The sequence below is a fragment of the Rhipicephalus microplus genome, unplaced genomic scaffold, assembly GCF_043290135.1.
Source record: "Rhipicephalus microplus isolate Deutch F79 unplaced genomic scaffold, USDA_Rmic scaffold_24, whole genome shotgun sequence".
Taxonomy (NCBI): Eukaryota; Metazoa; Arthropoda; class Arachnida; order Ixodida; family Ixodidae; genus Rhipicephalus; species Rhipicephalus microplus.
The window spans coordinates 2,512,256-2,527,485 of NW_027464597.1; the positions used below are offsets into that span (position 1 = coordinate 2,512,256).

The window sequence follows — 15,230 nt, forward strand, 5'->3', positions numbered from 1 at the left end:
TTTCTCACCGTGTACTGGGGCAGCTACCACAAGCATCTATGACAACAAGGGTTTCATTAAAAATTGATCGTTGACATTGGTTGTTGGAATAAAGATTTATCAGTAAGCGTCAGCGTGCGTTCACGTTGAACTGTGAAACATCAAGGGACATTGTGTAAGCTCTCTTGTAGAAATGTAGGGTAATCATTCAACCACTTCTGTGAGAACAAATTTCACTTTCCTGTTATACCAATTCATATGACGAAGGGATCAACCATGTTTTTTTTTTGTACTTATTTCGCGCGACAGTAGTTAATGACATCGGCGGTGGTCATGGCGGACAACTACAGCGCGGGAATCGGCACTTGTGATCTAAGAGCAACTTTCGCTCTGATTACAAGTCATCGAGCCCCACAAACAATCACCTTTATTCCTTACGTCTACATACGCGCAATATTATTCGACTGTAGTTCCCTCGATGTAATATTTACGTAGTGCAGGTGTTTGTGTCCGTTCCCAAGAATAAGCGCAATTGCGAGCAAGCGATTGTCTCCTCTCTGCTCATTGTTCAGTATTACAATAAATTCCAGTGGTAGGCTCTGGGCTTAGTGCATGGTGATGCCTTTTCTTTCCCCAGCACTTTTAGATCAGTTCGTATCGTGCTCCGGAACGCACGACATCATGACCATGCTCGTACTACTCGCTCTCTGTTCTGTGGCGAGTGCATTTAACTTAGTAGAGCTACCAATAGAGGATGATCCGCGGTTCTCCTTGTCACAAGACGTGAAAGCTGTAAGAGACATACATGTTTTATCTTTTCTCGTCGCAAACTCATGTCGCAATTACCACCGGAATGTCGCAGGTTTGCTCCTTGCCGGTGGCAAGTCATCTTTAGGTCCAGCTTCATTTTTTTTACATTTGCATTGCAGTTACTTGTAATATTCATTCATTGATTTGTTTAAAATATTCTCTAGGACCCTGTGCACATCACAGGGTTTTACATAAAAAGTGGGGAAAACAAAGACGTTAGTTATTATTTACAAAGCGTGACTCAATGGAGTTCTTGAAATGAGTAATGGCTGATGTGAAAGACGATGTCTGGGGGAAGATTGTTCTATCTGGTTTCAGTCTTGAGAATGAATTACTGAAGATGCGTGGCAGTGCGGGCACGGGAGGGTAGATGGATTCATCATAGCTGATGCGTTAAGAGATGCGATGAGCTGTATTGATGGGCGACCAGTTGCCTAAAACATAACCACGTCATATTGTCACAAGGGCAGAGGGACACCTTATACATTCTATTACATTATTTGTTATCTCTTAAGACTAATATGTTAAACAAAAAAAGGAGCTCTTCAACTTACAGTTTCCTTCCTTCATAGCGAGGGTCTCTTTTTGTAAGACGATACGTTTAGGTAACGCGCTAGATATAATGGGTCAGCGGCCAGCTCGTATTAAGTTCACTTCCTACGTGACGATAACAGGTCAAAGAAGTGTTTCCCTCTCGCTGCGACGTCTAAAGCGGCAATGACGAACGGCCCCACGTTTATATTCCCATATATACCGTATAAGGCCCACGAGGAGAGGGGGGGGGGGGGGAGTTTGCCGCCGCCGTTTATACTCAGTTGGTGGAGCGTCGGACATTTTACTCGAAAGCGGCAGGTTTGGCCCTGCCCCCGGCGAGTTATCTTTTCGTCCACTTTTCTTTTTTGACATTTATTTACAGTACAATTACTTTGAACATAACGTCCAATACATTCCTTAACGTCGTTTAGTTTAATTTTCATAATACCATGCATTCACCCATTTAGCTCTTATGTTTTAGCAAAGTTCAAGAACAAGTTTATTATTTTTTCTTCGTCAAGAAGATCACGCACTCTTTTTTTTCCGCAACATCAGTACAGTGAAATCCTTGTTTCTTTTTCAACCAATTCCGTCTGAGTACTAATCCCAGTGTTCAGAAAAGTCTTGAAAAAAACTGATATCATATCGATGGTTCTGGTTAAATTTAATAGTAAAACGTTATACACATGAAACTGGATTACGGAAGCAACAATACTCATGGGGACCATATAACTGTCAGAATAGCTATTGAAAATTATTTCAACTAGTTGAATGAAATAGTACGCGGTTTCCATTTGAGGAGCTGTGACCTTCGCGACAGTTGGTAAAACAGATCTTTACTACGGGATTTTTTCTACTTGCCTTCTGGGAACCACTTCAGCAGCGCCTCAAAACACTAAGGTAACCCAAGACACACATCAAGGATAATATCGCCGATGATCAAGTGCTACCACGGAACATCGGAATCAAGAAATAACGGGTCAGCTCCGGGTGTTTTCACTGAATCAAGAATCCACTGCACATGTATCCTATAGGTCAACAAGTCCTAGTTCGTGTTCACTCGTTAGAAAGAATGTTACATAGACAGTGAGTCGAATACACACTGTTTCTGCTTGCAGGCTTCTACTGTAAGGAAGAGTGCTTTTCCGAAAACCAAATAAGACTACACAGATACTTTGTGTGGTAGATGTAGCGTGCGTGTACTTTTGATATCCTTTATCCTTACCTTCTATGTCGTCATCTTTTAGTTTGCGTACTGTTTCGCTTAGACACTGTATAATTAACACAATAACCTTATTCGTTTCATAAGTTTGGCGTTTTCAACGTAATATATTTGCGCAACAAATAACAAACGATTCTGCATTTGTTGCTTACTGTAGGATCTAATTCTCGCTTGCCCTGAATATACAAACATTATTTGAGAATAAAATTTGGCAGAGCCCACGTACATGGGAACTGACATTATGCAAAGCGTGCAAAGAGAATGTGACTGTTGCAATTTTGTTATTGAGCCACACGTCGTGAAATGACGCTAAATATATGTACAAATATAGCACGTACAAACTTATTTTGAAAAGTTGCAGTTGTTTATATAACCAGTTGTTTGCACTTGCGCAACACTGTGAACTGGAGCTTGCGTATTAGCAACACCAGAATCTGATATGAAGCAGTGATGCTCGCGAGGATGCTGGCTCTGGACACTGCTACATAAATCTACTTCAGTGCATGGCAACTAACCACAATTGACGTTAACCCGAAGTGCGGCTGTATCAGAGGAGTACATATGTAATGTTGGAAAATTGGGTAGGCAGCACGGCAGCCAATATTGACGTTTCACGAAGATTAGAGTTTATTTGATTAGTAGTTCCGAGACCTGGCATTGCTCTTTGGTAAAATGCTTCATTAATGCCCACGCAGAATGCTTGGGGTCGAATCCAGCTCGGTCCCTGACAATTATTCTTTGCATTTGTCGGGTCGACGCTACCGATCTCGGGTATTTCTTAACGCTCGCGCGTTAAAATTGCCTATGTGTATTCTCGTCGTTTCTGGGTAGATAATAAGTGTCAATCACCTGTGGCACATATCCGAATACCAGCCGCACATACCCGCCCATGGGTATGTGCCCCCTTTCTGGCGGGAAGTGTTTGAGGACGTACGCGACGATATCGTGACATTATTCATGTTTAGACCAGCGTATCCGTCAAACCATCTGACCCTCCCATGCTAATTTTGATTCACGCCAAGTTAAAGAGGTGGCCACGAGAGCACCCAAACGTAAGCGTCTAGATAGATAGATAGATAGATAGATAGATAGATAGATAGATAGATAGATAGATAGATAGATAGATAGATAGATAGATAGATAGATAGATAGATAGATAGATAGATAGATAGATAGATAGATAGATAGATAGATAGATAGATAGATAGATAGATAGATACGCTAAAAGTCGCCCAAGTTCGCTAACAAATGCTTCACATTTATTAGGACTAAACTTCGCAACGTCGTTAAAACAATTACAAAAAAAGTTGCAGCTGCTGCAGTAGCAGCGCCCAATGCTGAAATTCAGTCCTATTCCATTTGGCTTGCTGTAGAAAGATTAAACCTCGGCAAGTTGTTTTGATGGTGATCTCTAACAAACCAGCCGACGAACGATAAATTAAAAGAAAGCTTAAGAGTGCAGTTTCTTGGGCGAGTTGACAATTCACCGCTTAATATAACGTTTTGCAGTGCAACTCAGAAAATGAAAGAAACAGGACAGGGCACCAGTCTAGCAACTAGTTTTTTTTTTTTTAATTGAAAGTTTGCACTTCATAGATACATTCTTGGCCACGTGACATTTCCAGTGCGTTCACGAATTCAGGCGCCCCCTCCTGTCTCCTCCTTTTCTTTCCTTGTCTGAGCTGCGCCAGAAATATTATATTAGGCAATGAAAGAAAGTGCAGTAAAGATAAATTGTTCGGGCCAGATAAAATGTATACCTCAAAAGTTTTGTTGAAAACAAAGAATGATCGTCCTAGTAACGCAAGTTACCCTTTCGCTGGCCAACATGTTTCTAAAAAATACCCAAACTGAACATCCGTAGTGCTAATGCACAGGCACTTCTTCGCACGAACACGTAAACATTTTTTGATCCTATTGTTTCAAAATGTAGCGATATCGTGTCCACTGAACTCTCAGACACAATACCCTGTAGCGAAAGGTTGCTTGAAGCCAGCATAACAACCGCGTGAATGTTTCACGCTCGCTTAGCAGGTGTTTCGTAACGCCAGCACAACAGCTGCGTCCTCGCTGAGTGAGTCTTCAAATCGGGCCGCTTTTCTATGTACTCGCAGTGCACCTAAGAATTCACGCTCTGAATACGGTGGGGTTATTTATCGATAGCAGATTGTTAATCATTTATTTTCGTCCGGTGAGACGTCTGATTTCTAACGTATCGGGCTCTGATCATTATGTGTACAGCAGCCGTGTTTCAAAATGTTGATCAACACGGTTATTTGTTTGTCAGCAGATTACTTAGCAAATTGTTTGTGATTAGTTAGAGGCAATTATATGTCTAGAGAAATGAACGTTGTTTAAGCAATTATAAGATGCTTCAGGCACGCTGGTGGTTTCAGGTGCCTTGTGCACATCTGCCTGGGCTAATTTTTTATGCTGAACACCTTGACTTTTTTATGCTGAAGCTCCCGGCCACGAAACATGCGATCAACCTAGGAAAGCCCAAAGGGGTGCTGGGGCCATTTTTTTCAGGCAACTTTTCTCTGTCATGCAGGTCTGCTGTTTACAGAGATGGCACTCAACAAGTGTAAAGCACTATAAATGCTCATAAGATATATATATATATATATATATATATATATATATATATATATATATATATATATATATATATATATATATATATATAATATATATATATATATATATATATATATATATATTGTTACCACATATGTAATTTAGGTATGTGCATCTGTGTAGCGGGGAACAGGGTGGTGGCAGAAGAGGAGGACGTTCGGTTGGTGGCAAGAGCTCACTGGTGCATTTAACATTCAGAAGAATTCCATATAAAGATTACACCTCAGATATTCAATAAATTCTATTACTTCTCTTCCCCCACCCCCACCCATTTTTTTACATTGGGCCAAATTAATTTCACAGTCAAAACAGTTAAAGTAATCCTATTCCTCTTGTCTGGAAAACCTAAAGGTACTGACTTGCATTAACCACCAGCTTCTTGGCCAATCCCCCTTAGTGGGCGAGAGCGACAAAAGAAAGGATCAAGCAAGCAAGCAAGCGTTCACTGTATACCGTCGAGTCGACCGTTACGTCGGCTCTGAATAAACCTCTCTCGTAGACGTAACAGTGTGGTGGACGTGCTTGGTAAAGCCAGAACAGTTATATCTCGGTGATCGGTCGTACCTTGGCGGCTGCCGGTAATTGCAATACCTGGCAATGTGGCCTTCGAAGCCACAGTTGTAGCAGACTGGTAGATGACGCTGGCCGAACCAATGCTGAGACCGCTCAGCGGTGAAGGGTCGGTGACGAGCTTGCTGAACGGGGGCTGCCCACCTCTGTTTGGCGGGCCCGTGACGAAGGCATTGGCCATATGGTTGGTCGGCCGCGAATGAGTCACGACGTGGCCACGGAGTTTCTGTTTCGCTGATGTATGTCACACACACCGATGGTAGCAAAGGAGCTAATGGCGCCGCCGTGTAGTAGGGTGGACTGGTAGGTGGATGAGGAATAGTTTCGTCAACCCCACCACCTTGTCGCTGCAGCTCTTCACGCACTATTGCCCGAATAGTAGCGGCAAGGTTGGTGGGCGGGATCACGTCGACGCTGGCGACTGTTGTCACATTTGCCAGCCTACCAAATTTCGGGGCAATGCGACGAGTCTTCAGTTTTTCAAACGTGCGGCAGGGATGGGATGTTGGCCGTCGGAGACAGTGGTCAGGCCAACCCTGCATATCCGAGATCATCTGCCTGGCAGAAGAAGCTAGACGCCCTGCTTATTGTGCACCCTTGCTTCGCAAGACCACTCGAAGGCACATTTTGACCACCGACGCCGACACGTGACGTACAATCGTGGCAACCTAGTGTTGCTGTGGACACCGAATAGAAAACGCAGTTTGAGCGAGAAACTGCTAGCGCACTATGCGGGACAATATCTTGTTGTAGACCATATCAGTGTTTTAATTTACCGCATAGCGCGTCTCCATTCGGACGGCCCACGGCCTGCAAAAACTGAACTTGCCCATGTTGCGCGTGTGAAGCGCTTTAGTCTTCGAGAGACTGTCTGACTCGCCCAGTGGGCTTCGTCTGCGCAGAGGGAATATATATATATATATATATATATATATATATATATATATATATATATATATATATATATATATATATATGACGCTACGATGACTGGGAGACGTGGCCTGGCTCATACACCATGTTTATTCCATAGCACTTCTTCTTCCTCGGCTTCTACCAACCATCGCTACCTTCTTGCGTCACATGATTCTCCCTCCCCCGGAAGAAGTCGCGTCAGACACTTAACAAGACAACAAAAAGGGTGTTAAAGCGAGCGATAATTGTCAAATGCACCGTAGTTCTATTTCGGACGGGAGTTCCTAACTCGCACAAAAAAACTACAGCAGAGGGAGCAGTCCAGTCATATTTAAGAGAACTCGGGTGGACGAGGTTGGCTGTTGCGTCCTGGATGGCGTAACCACACCCTGGAGATCTGCACTGGTGATGACATCGGTTGGGTTCTTGTGAGGAACGGACAACGTTGGGAGTCCCTGTAGTATTTCAGGTTCGGATGTCGAAGGCATCGAATTGTGTGTCGTGGCGGGAACAGGTGGCGTACTTTCAGTTTATGAGTGTGATGGTCGCGGCTGACGGAATGATGTCTTGGTCTCGGCGTTCTACAGATGATGCCTTTTTGTCTTTTTCGTCGTTTTCTGTGGTTTTGGAGCTGTAACATTAGGCGCAGTCCTGATCTCTTGTGCCGAATGCGTTTGTGGCGCCGATACCTTATGCGTATATGCCTCACGTCTTGAGCTTGCTTTAAGAGGCTCGCTTTGCGTCGTTGTCCTTGTTGGTGTATCCGTTGGAGTGTCTCAAATCCTTGGACTTGCTTTTGGTGGCATTGCTGCGGTCGTATTGGAACCTGCTGAGGTGGGAGCGCTTCTTGAACATCATGCCCATTTTCATTGATGTAGTGTCGAGACGGCAGCTGTTGCAACGCTTTTCAGGCAGCGAAGTTCGCAGGACAATTCGACTGTAGGATCATCAGAGGCGCCTTCGTCAGCGTTGATTACGTACGCTTCTGGCCCCTGGCAACTTGTCGGAGTCGCTTCCAAGCCTCCTATGTTTGGGCTTTCAGATGGCTGCGCTCTCAATGGCGACACCGCAACAGGCGTGATTTGGTCAAATTACAGTTGGGAATGTCTGCCTTTCTGTGCGACGGACGATGCAAGCTCTTCTGGTGCATGAAACAGAACTGTAGGTCCTGGGCTTAACTGAGGACTCTGCGAGCTCCTCTTCTCTATTCCGTCCATAGTGAACGTGTGAGACGTGAGGTGGGCATTGTGAGCGACCGAAGATCCACGCGATGGAAAAGCAGGAGGTGCATTCATGCGTGAAGACTGCTTTTGACTGTGATGACCGTACGCGATTGTCTGTGGATGGTGGGTTATAAGCAAGTCTTTGTCGGAGTCATCATTCTAATATTTAAACCAAACGATCATTTCTTGTTTGATCTTTTCCCATGACTTGTTGTTTTCAAATATGTGGGTGAGGTAGAATTTGAAGGCCTCACCAAAGACGTAGTCGGTAAAGATGGCGACCATCTCTCTTTCCGACCATGATTCAGCGGTAGCGTTGTGCTCGAACAGGTTGAACCAGCGCTGTACAGATCCATCGTCCGCTGCTCCGGTGTACTTGGAGATGGGGAGGTCAGTCGATGGTTCTGACATGATGCTCGTCGATGTGTACTGCTATATGCTGGTTTGGTAGTTCACTTATCGTCAGGGTGTCTTGCGGAGAACCTTGTCGATGATGTACGACTGATGAAGGGGCTGGCAGGTCTTCATCCTGTCGACTCGTGTGACGTTACGATGACTGGGACACGTGGCCTGGCTCATACGTCATGTTTATTCCATAGCACTTCTTATTCCTCGGCTTCTACTAACCATCGCTACCTTCTTACGTCATCCACACACACACACACACACACACACACATATATATATATATATATATATATATATATATATATATATATATATATATATATATATATATATATATATTGTGAGCGCTGACTATGTACTTCATCTTCATCTGCATGACTAAACCATTGTAGTGATCATCATCGTATGTCACGCGGGCTGGCTCTCTGGCTCGTGCGCCTGGATTAAAAAAGGATAACCTGGTTGCTGCCGTATCGGACGTGGTCTCATAAGTGGTGGAGCGTGCTTTGGTTCCCACGTCCTCCTGCTCTACCCGTCACCCCTGGAGCTCCGGTCTGGTTGACGGTTGTGCCCTCAAGCAACAGCAATGGCAGAACCCAACCCGCCCACTGCTGCAACCGCTCCTTCTCAGCCACTTAGGCTTCACTACACCGTGAGTACCTCTCATCGAGACCCTCCGGTATTTTCCGGCCTTCGCAACGAAGACGTCGAAGAATGGCTCGACAGTTATGATCGAACCAGCGTTTGTAATTACTGGGACGAGGCGCACAAACTGCGCTACGTTCCTTTTTACCTCGATGGCGTCGCTAAAACCTGGTATTACAACCACGAGAGCGACTTCTCCAATTGGTTGGCCTTCACGGGGCATCTCCGTCAGGTATTTGGCACGTCTGCAGGATGTTCTGTAGTAGCGAAACAGAAGCTCGCAACCCGCATTCAAGGGGACGACGAATCGTATACGTCCTACATTGAAGATATTCTGGCTCTCTGTCGCCGAGCACAAAATGACATGACGGAGGCCGATCGCGTCCGACATCTACTGAAAGGCATCAACTCTGTGGCCTTCAATGCTCTCGTGATTCAGAACCCGACTACCGTCCGGGACGTCATCACTACATGCCAACGCCTGGACGCGCTTCATTCCATGCGCCTTCCACACGCCTCCTGTGACGCTCGCTTTACCAAAGAGCATGAATTGCGGGCCCTTATCCGCACAATTGTCAGAGAAGAACTTCACGGCCTTATTCCAGGCAACCCTACCGTTGCGTCTGTCCACACACCTCCTCCCAACGTGCGAGAGATAATCAAGGACGAACTGGCATCAATGACAAGCGTTGCACATGCCCCGTCTCCTGTGCGCTTCCCAGTGCCTTCGTACGCAGAAGTTGCATCGCGGGTCCCTGCACCAGTTCCAACCGTGCCTGCGGACGTCGGATGCGACCATGTGGCTGCGATGACAACGCAAGCGCCAAGGCTACGCCACTATTCTACATGGCGTCCTCCCCGCCCCATCTGCTTCTACTGTGGCATAAGGGGTCATATATCCCGTTTCTGCCGCCGCCGTCAGCAGGATGAACGACGTGGTTACTCAGCTTACGAGAGAGACTTTTCCCCAAGACCCGATGAATACGATCCCGCACCGTATCCATCCACCTTCCGTCAGTCGCCCTCCCCTCCACGGTCTCATGCTGGGCCTCATCCTTCTCGTTCATCTCGCCGCCGTTCTCCGTCACCGTTTCGGCGTACGTCATCACCCTTGCGTCCCGCTCCGATCTCTCGGGACTCGGAAAACTAGAAGGTGCAGTTTTTGGAGGGGAAACTGCTTGTCGTCGGAACGCTACAACTCCTCCGTCTCGTCCAGCTAATTTACTGCCTGTTTCTGTGGAAGGTGTTTTTGTTGACGCCCTTATAGACACTGGAGCCGCAATTTCGGTAATTGATCGTGAATTGTGTTTTCGCCTGCGTAAAGTGCAAACTCCTTATGCCGGTCCCATGTTATGCGGTGCTAATGACAGTCCAATTCGCCCGACCGGGTTGTGCACTGCTCGTATTCTCATCAATGGAATCCGTCATCACATACAATTGGCTGTGCTGTCTTCGTGCGCTCATCAGATAATCTTAGGCTGGGACTTCTTGTCAGCGGCGTCTGCTGTAATTTCGTGTGGTCGGCCCCTCATTCGTATTACGGACACTGAGCTTTCTTCTGCTGCCGACCTTTCGTCGCCCAACCTTGTGACAGCTGCGGATTTCCTCCTGCCTCCCGGACGAGAACGTGTCCTTACGATCAAGTCATGTGACATTCTAGATGTTGAAGCTCTGGTTGCTCCTTGCCAGCGCTGCATTTTTCGAGGGATCACCATCGCATCTTGTTTAGTGTGGTTCTCCCGCGGTTATGCAAGCATCACGGCCTGCAACACGACGCCAGAACCACTTCTTTTGCCTGAGGGGACCACTGTTGCCAGCATTACCGAAGAAGCACCGCTTTGTGTCGTCACTGGTTCATCTGCTTCGTCATTCTCAAAGTGTATGCCACCGGAAGATGCATTTCCTGCTCTCTAGGCCACTTTGTGTGAACATCTCAACCCAACGCAAACGGATGCCTTGCTAGCGTTATTAATGAAGCACAAAACTTGCTTTGACGTTTGTTCCGAAGGTCTGGGTCAAACAACAGTGACCGCCCATCGTATCGACACCGACGGATCCCGTGTGATTCGCCGCCGCCCTTACCGTGTGTCGGCTTCTGAGCGCAAGCTTATAGAAGAACAAGTCAACGACATGCTCGCGCGCAACGTCATCAGGCCTTCGACAAGCGCATGGTCTTCTCCTGTCGTACTAGTGAAAAAAAAGGATGGCTCGGTACGGTTTTGCATTGATTACAGATCACTCAACAAAATCACTCGTAAGGACGTCTACCCAATGCCTCGCATTGACGACGCTCTTGATACTTTACAAGGTGCCGAGTACTTTTCAAGTCTCGACTTGCGCTCCGGTTATTGGCAGATTCCAATGCACGAGTCTGATAAAGAGAAGACTGCGTTTGCTACGCCAGATGGGCTCTTTGAATTCAATGTAATGCCTTTCGGCCTGTGCAATGCCCCAGCCACATTCGAACGGATGATAGACACGGTACTGCGGGGATTAAAATGGAAGACCTGCCTTTGCTACCTGGACGACATTGTCATTTTTTCGTCGAGCTTCTCACAGCACCTGGAACGGCTAGACGAAGTCCTCACGTGTTTAGCTAAGGCCGGTCTCCAGCTCAACACTAAGAAGTGTCGGTTTGCCAGTCACAGCATCAAGGTATTAGGTCATGTCGTCAGTAAACATGGCGTTGAGCCCGATCCCGACAAGGTTGCCGCGGTGCTGCACTTTCCTACACCAACCACACAGAAAGACCTCCGCAGCTTCCTTGGCTTAGCGTCGTATTTCCGCCGCTTTGTACGTGATTTCGCTACTATTGCGGCTCCTCTGCACAAACTTCTGACCACGAGCGCACCCTTTGTCTGGTCGGATGACTGCGAAGCCGCTTTTCACACCCTCAAGCGATGCCTCACATCACGGCCAGTGCTTCGCCATTTCGACCCTGCAGCACCTACTGTGCTACACACTGACGCAAGTGGACTTGGCATCGGTGCTGTCCTTCTTCAGCGGAACCAAGCTTCCGAAGAACAAGTCGTGGCCTACGCGAGCCGTACTCTGTCACATGCTGAGCGAAACTACAGCATCACTGAGCAAGAATGTCTCGCCATCGTGTGGTCCATACAAAAGTTTCGTCCTTACTTATACGGCCGGCATTTCACAATAGTGACTGACCATCATGCTCTGTGTTGGTTATCGTCTCTCAAAAATTTGTCGGGACGCCTTGGCCGTTGGGTACTACGATTGCAAGAGTATGACTACAGCGTCACATATAGGTCGGGCCGAGAGCACCAAGATGCCGACGCTTTGTCCCGTTGCCCGCTCTCGCAAAGCGCCGAAGTGTCACCTTCCATCTGTTCGTCACCGCCTGCCAAAGTGACCAAACAGACGGCTGCTCCTTCGAAACAGTTAGTTGCCTCGGTGAACCTTCTTTCGTCCACAGATCTCGCCTCGCTCCAACATGCCGATACCTACTGCCGCACAATCATCGATCGGCTCACTGGCTTATCGCGTGCTCCAAACAGCCGCCTAAGACGACAACTTGCCCGTTTGAAGCTTCAAGAGGGAACATTATGTCGGCAAATTTACCATCCTCTCGGTAACCAATGGGTTCCCGTCATTCCTCGCTCACTTCGTCTGGAAGTTCTACAAGCGTTTCATGACGATGCGACAGCTGGCCACTTAGGGTTCCACAAGACCTACGACCGCCTCAGGACTCGCTGCTTTTGGCCTGGCCTCTCCACTTCTGTCGCCAAGTACGTCGCTTCCTGCGCGTCATGCCAGCACCGAAAACGTACCACGTCTCTTCCCGCGGGGCCACTGCAACCACTGCCGTGCCCGTCCACTCCCTTTGAATTTGTGGGCATAGAGTTATACGGACCTCTTCCGCTTACGCCAGCCGGTCACCGCTGGATTGTTACTGCCGTAGACCACCTTACTCGCTATGCGGAGACGGCAGCTCTTTCATCTGGTGCTACCTCTGAAGTAGCCGATTTTTTCCTTCGCGCCATTATTTTACGACATGGCGCACCGCGTGTGCTCCTTAGTGACCGTGGCAAGACATTTCTTTCACATGTCCTTGCTGAAGTCTTAAAGGCCTCTAACACCATCCACAAGACCACATCAGCGTATCACCCAGAAACTAATGGTCTGACTGAGCGTTTTCACCGAACTTTGTCCGACATGATCTCTATGTACGTGCAACCAGATCACAAAAACTGGGACACAATACTTCCTTTTGTCACGTTCGCATATAACACTGCCATACAGCGTACAACGAATTTCAGCCCTTTTTTTCTCGTGTATGGCCGTGTACCGACTTTTGTTCTGGACACCACCTTTTTGTCCACATCTTCCAATCCATCTTCATCTCTCCCGGAAGAGTTCGCCGCTCGCGTCGCCCGCTGCCGTGAAATCGCCCGCGCCAACACTGCTACCATTCAGGACAAGAGAAAAATCGACATTGATGCGAAGCGTCGAGTTGTTGTGTTCTGCCCAGGCGACGAAGTCCTTTTGTGGACACCTGTTCGTGTACCTGGGCTCTGCGAAAAATTCCTTCACCGGTATCTCGGTCCATACACCGTCCTGGAACGAACATCTGAAGTCAACTATCGCGTTGCTCCTGTCAACGCGGCTTCTGATCATCGTCGCCGCCACACCGAGATCGCCCACGTCTCTCGACTGAAACGATATATTCGGCGTCCCAACCCTTTCTAACTTGCTGCCCTCTTTCGCGAAGGGGGGGAAATAGTGTGAGCGCTGACTATGTACTTCATCTTCATCTGCATGACCAAACCATTGTAGTGATCATCATCGTATGTCACGCGGGCTGGCTCTCTGGCTCGTGCGCCTGGATTAAAAAAGGATAACCTGGTTGCTGCCGCATCGGACGTGGTCTCATTATATATATATATATATATATATATATATATATATATATATATATATATATATATATATATATATATATATATATATATATATATATATATAACCATAGTGAACGTCTGAAACGCGCATTCCCATCCGCTCTTGGCGTCGTTTACCGACGACCACGCAACTTCAAAGACACAGTTGTCCATGCTCGAATCAATACCTCACCCCCTAATAATTCATGCCGACCTTGTTTAATGTCACGATGTCTTGTATATAAAGCGATGCGAGAAACACACAAAGCAACCAGCACACAATCCAAGTTTTCGATTAGCATACGAGGAAACCTAATATGCGGTTCCTCTAATGTTGTATACCTACTCGAATGCAACGTGTGCAATATGCAGTACATCGGACAAACAGAAACACCGTTTAATATTCGCTGCAATAATCACAAGCCCATGCGAAATCAACCCCAAATCTATGCCTATCAAAACATCTCGATCTTCCCGACCATGCATTTAACAAACAATCAGTAACACTCTTAGAGATGGGATTTAAATCAAACCGAGAACGTGAACAACGAGAGTCATACCTTATCCACTGATTTAACACCCTTGATAGAGGAATAAATAAGAATCCGAGTACACTTGCAGCAATTAAAGCATTAAAAACAATAACGGCAACAATGAAAAAAAAATAACTGAGTGCACGGCCCTGCAGCTGCGAAGGGCACTGGACAACTCAAAATAATTCCAAGTGTAGCTACTCTTCTTAAGTACAGCTTTCGTCTGTTTCTGTTTTTCTCTCCAATCAAGTGTGCCAATCCAATCAAGTGTGCCAAATATGACATGCCCAACAGTAACCCTGTGCAAAGTCGGGAGGCCCCTACTGCACGCGTAATCCAGAAGCGGGCAAGAATAGCCATTGCACCCGCTTGCCAGTCTCTGCGGCAATACACGGCGCCCCTCTTTCTACGACGAGATGTCGACGGGTCGCTGCGTACAAGATTTAAAGTTCTTAAAAAAGCTCTTTTTCTCCCACACCGAACCACCAGAGCCAGGAGGCGCCGTCTGGTCGGGAACAATGCGTTCGTGAAAGGAATGATACACAGACCGCAGACATCCTAAAGGGGAAAACGAGAAAAGGGAGAGAGATGGAAGGTAAAGGGGAAAGAAGAGTGATAAGGGGCGCCCGGGGGAGTCCAACTTATACCCTCGTTTTTCTTCTTTTTTTTCTTTTTCTTTTTTTCTTTTTCTTTTCTTTTCTCGTTTTTTCTCTCTTCTCTCTCTCCCTTCTGATTTACGATTGTATAAAGCGGAGCACCAACAAACTGTACCCTCAATCCTGATGAAGGCCAGACTCTAGGCCGAAACGTCGAAATACACCACGTTGTGACCACTATATATATATATTGTAGT

The 15,230-nt window shown here is 46.7% G+C and overlaps 1 protein-coding gene across 1 annotated transcript in view; it reads left to right on the forward strand.

Moving 5' to 3' along the window:
- The first annotated feature begins 583 nt into the window (after positions 1-583).
- LOC119181105 (uncharacterized) overlaps positions 584-15,230 on the forward strand; it is a 44,018-nt gene continuing 29,371 nt past the window's right edge. The window contains exon 1 of the mRNA XM_037432284.2: positions 584-771. Coding sequence (XP_037288181.2) covers positions 592-771 — 180 coding nt within the window. The 5' untranslated portion in view covers positions 584-591. The remainder of the gene's footprint in view (positions 772-15,230) is intronic.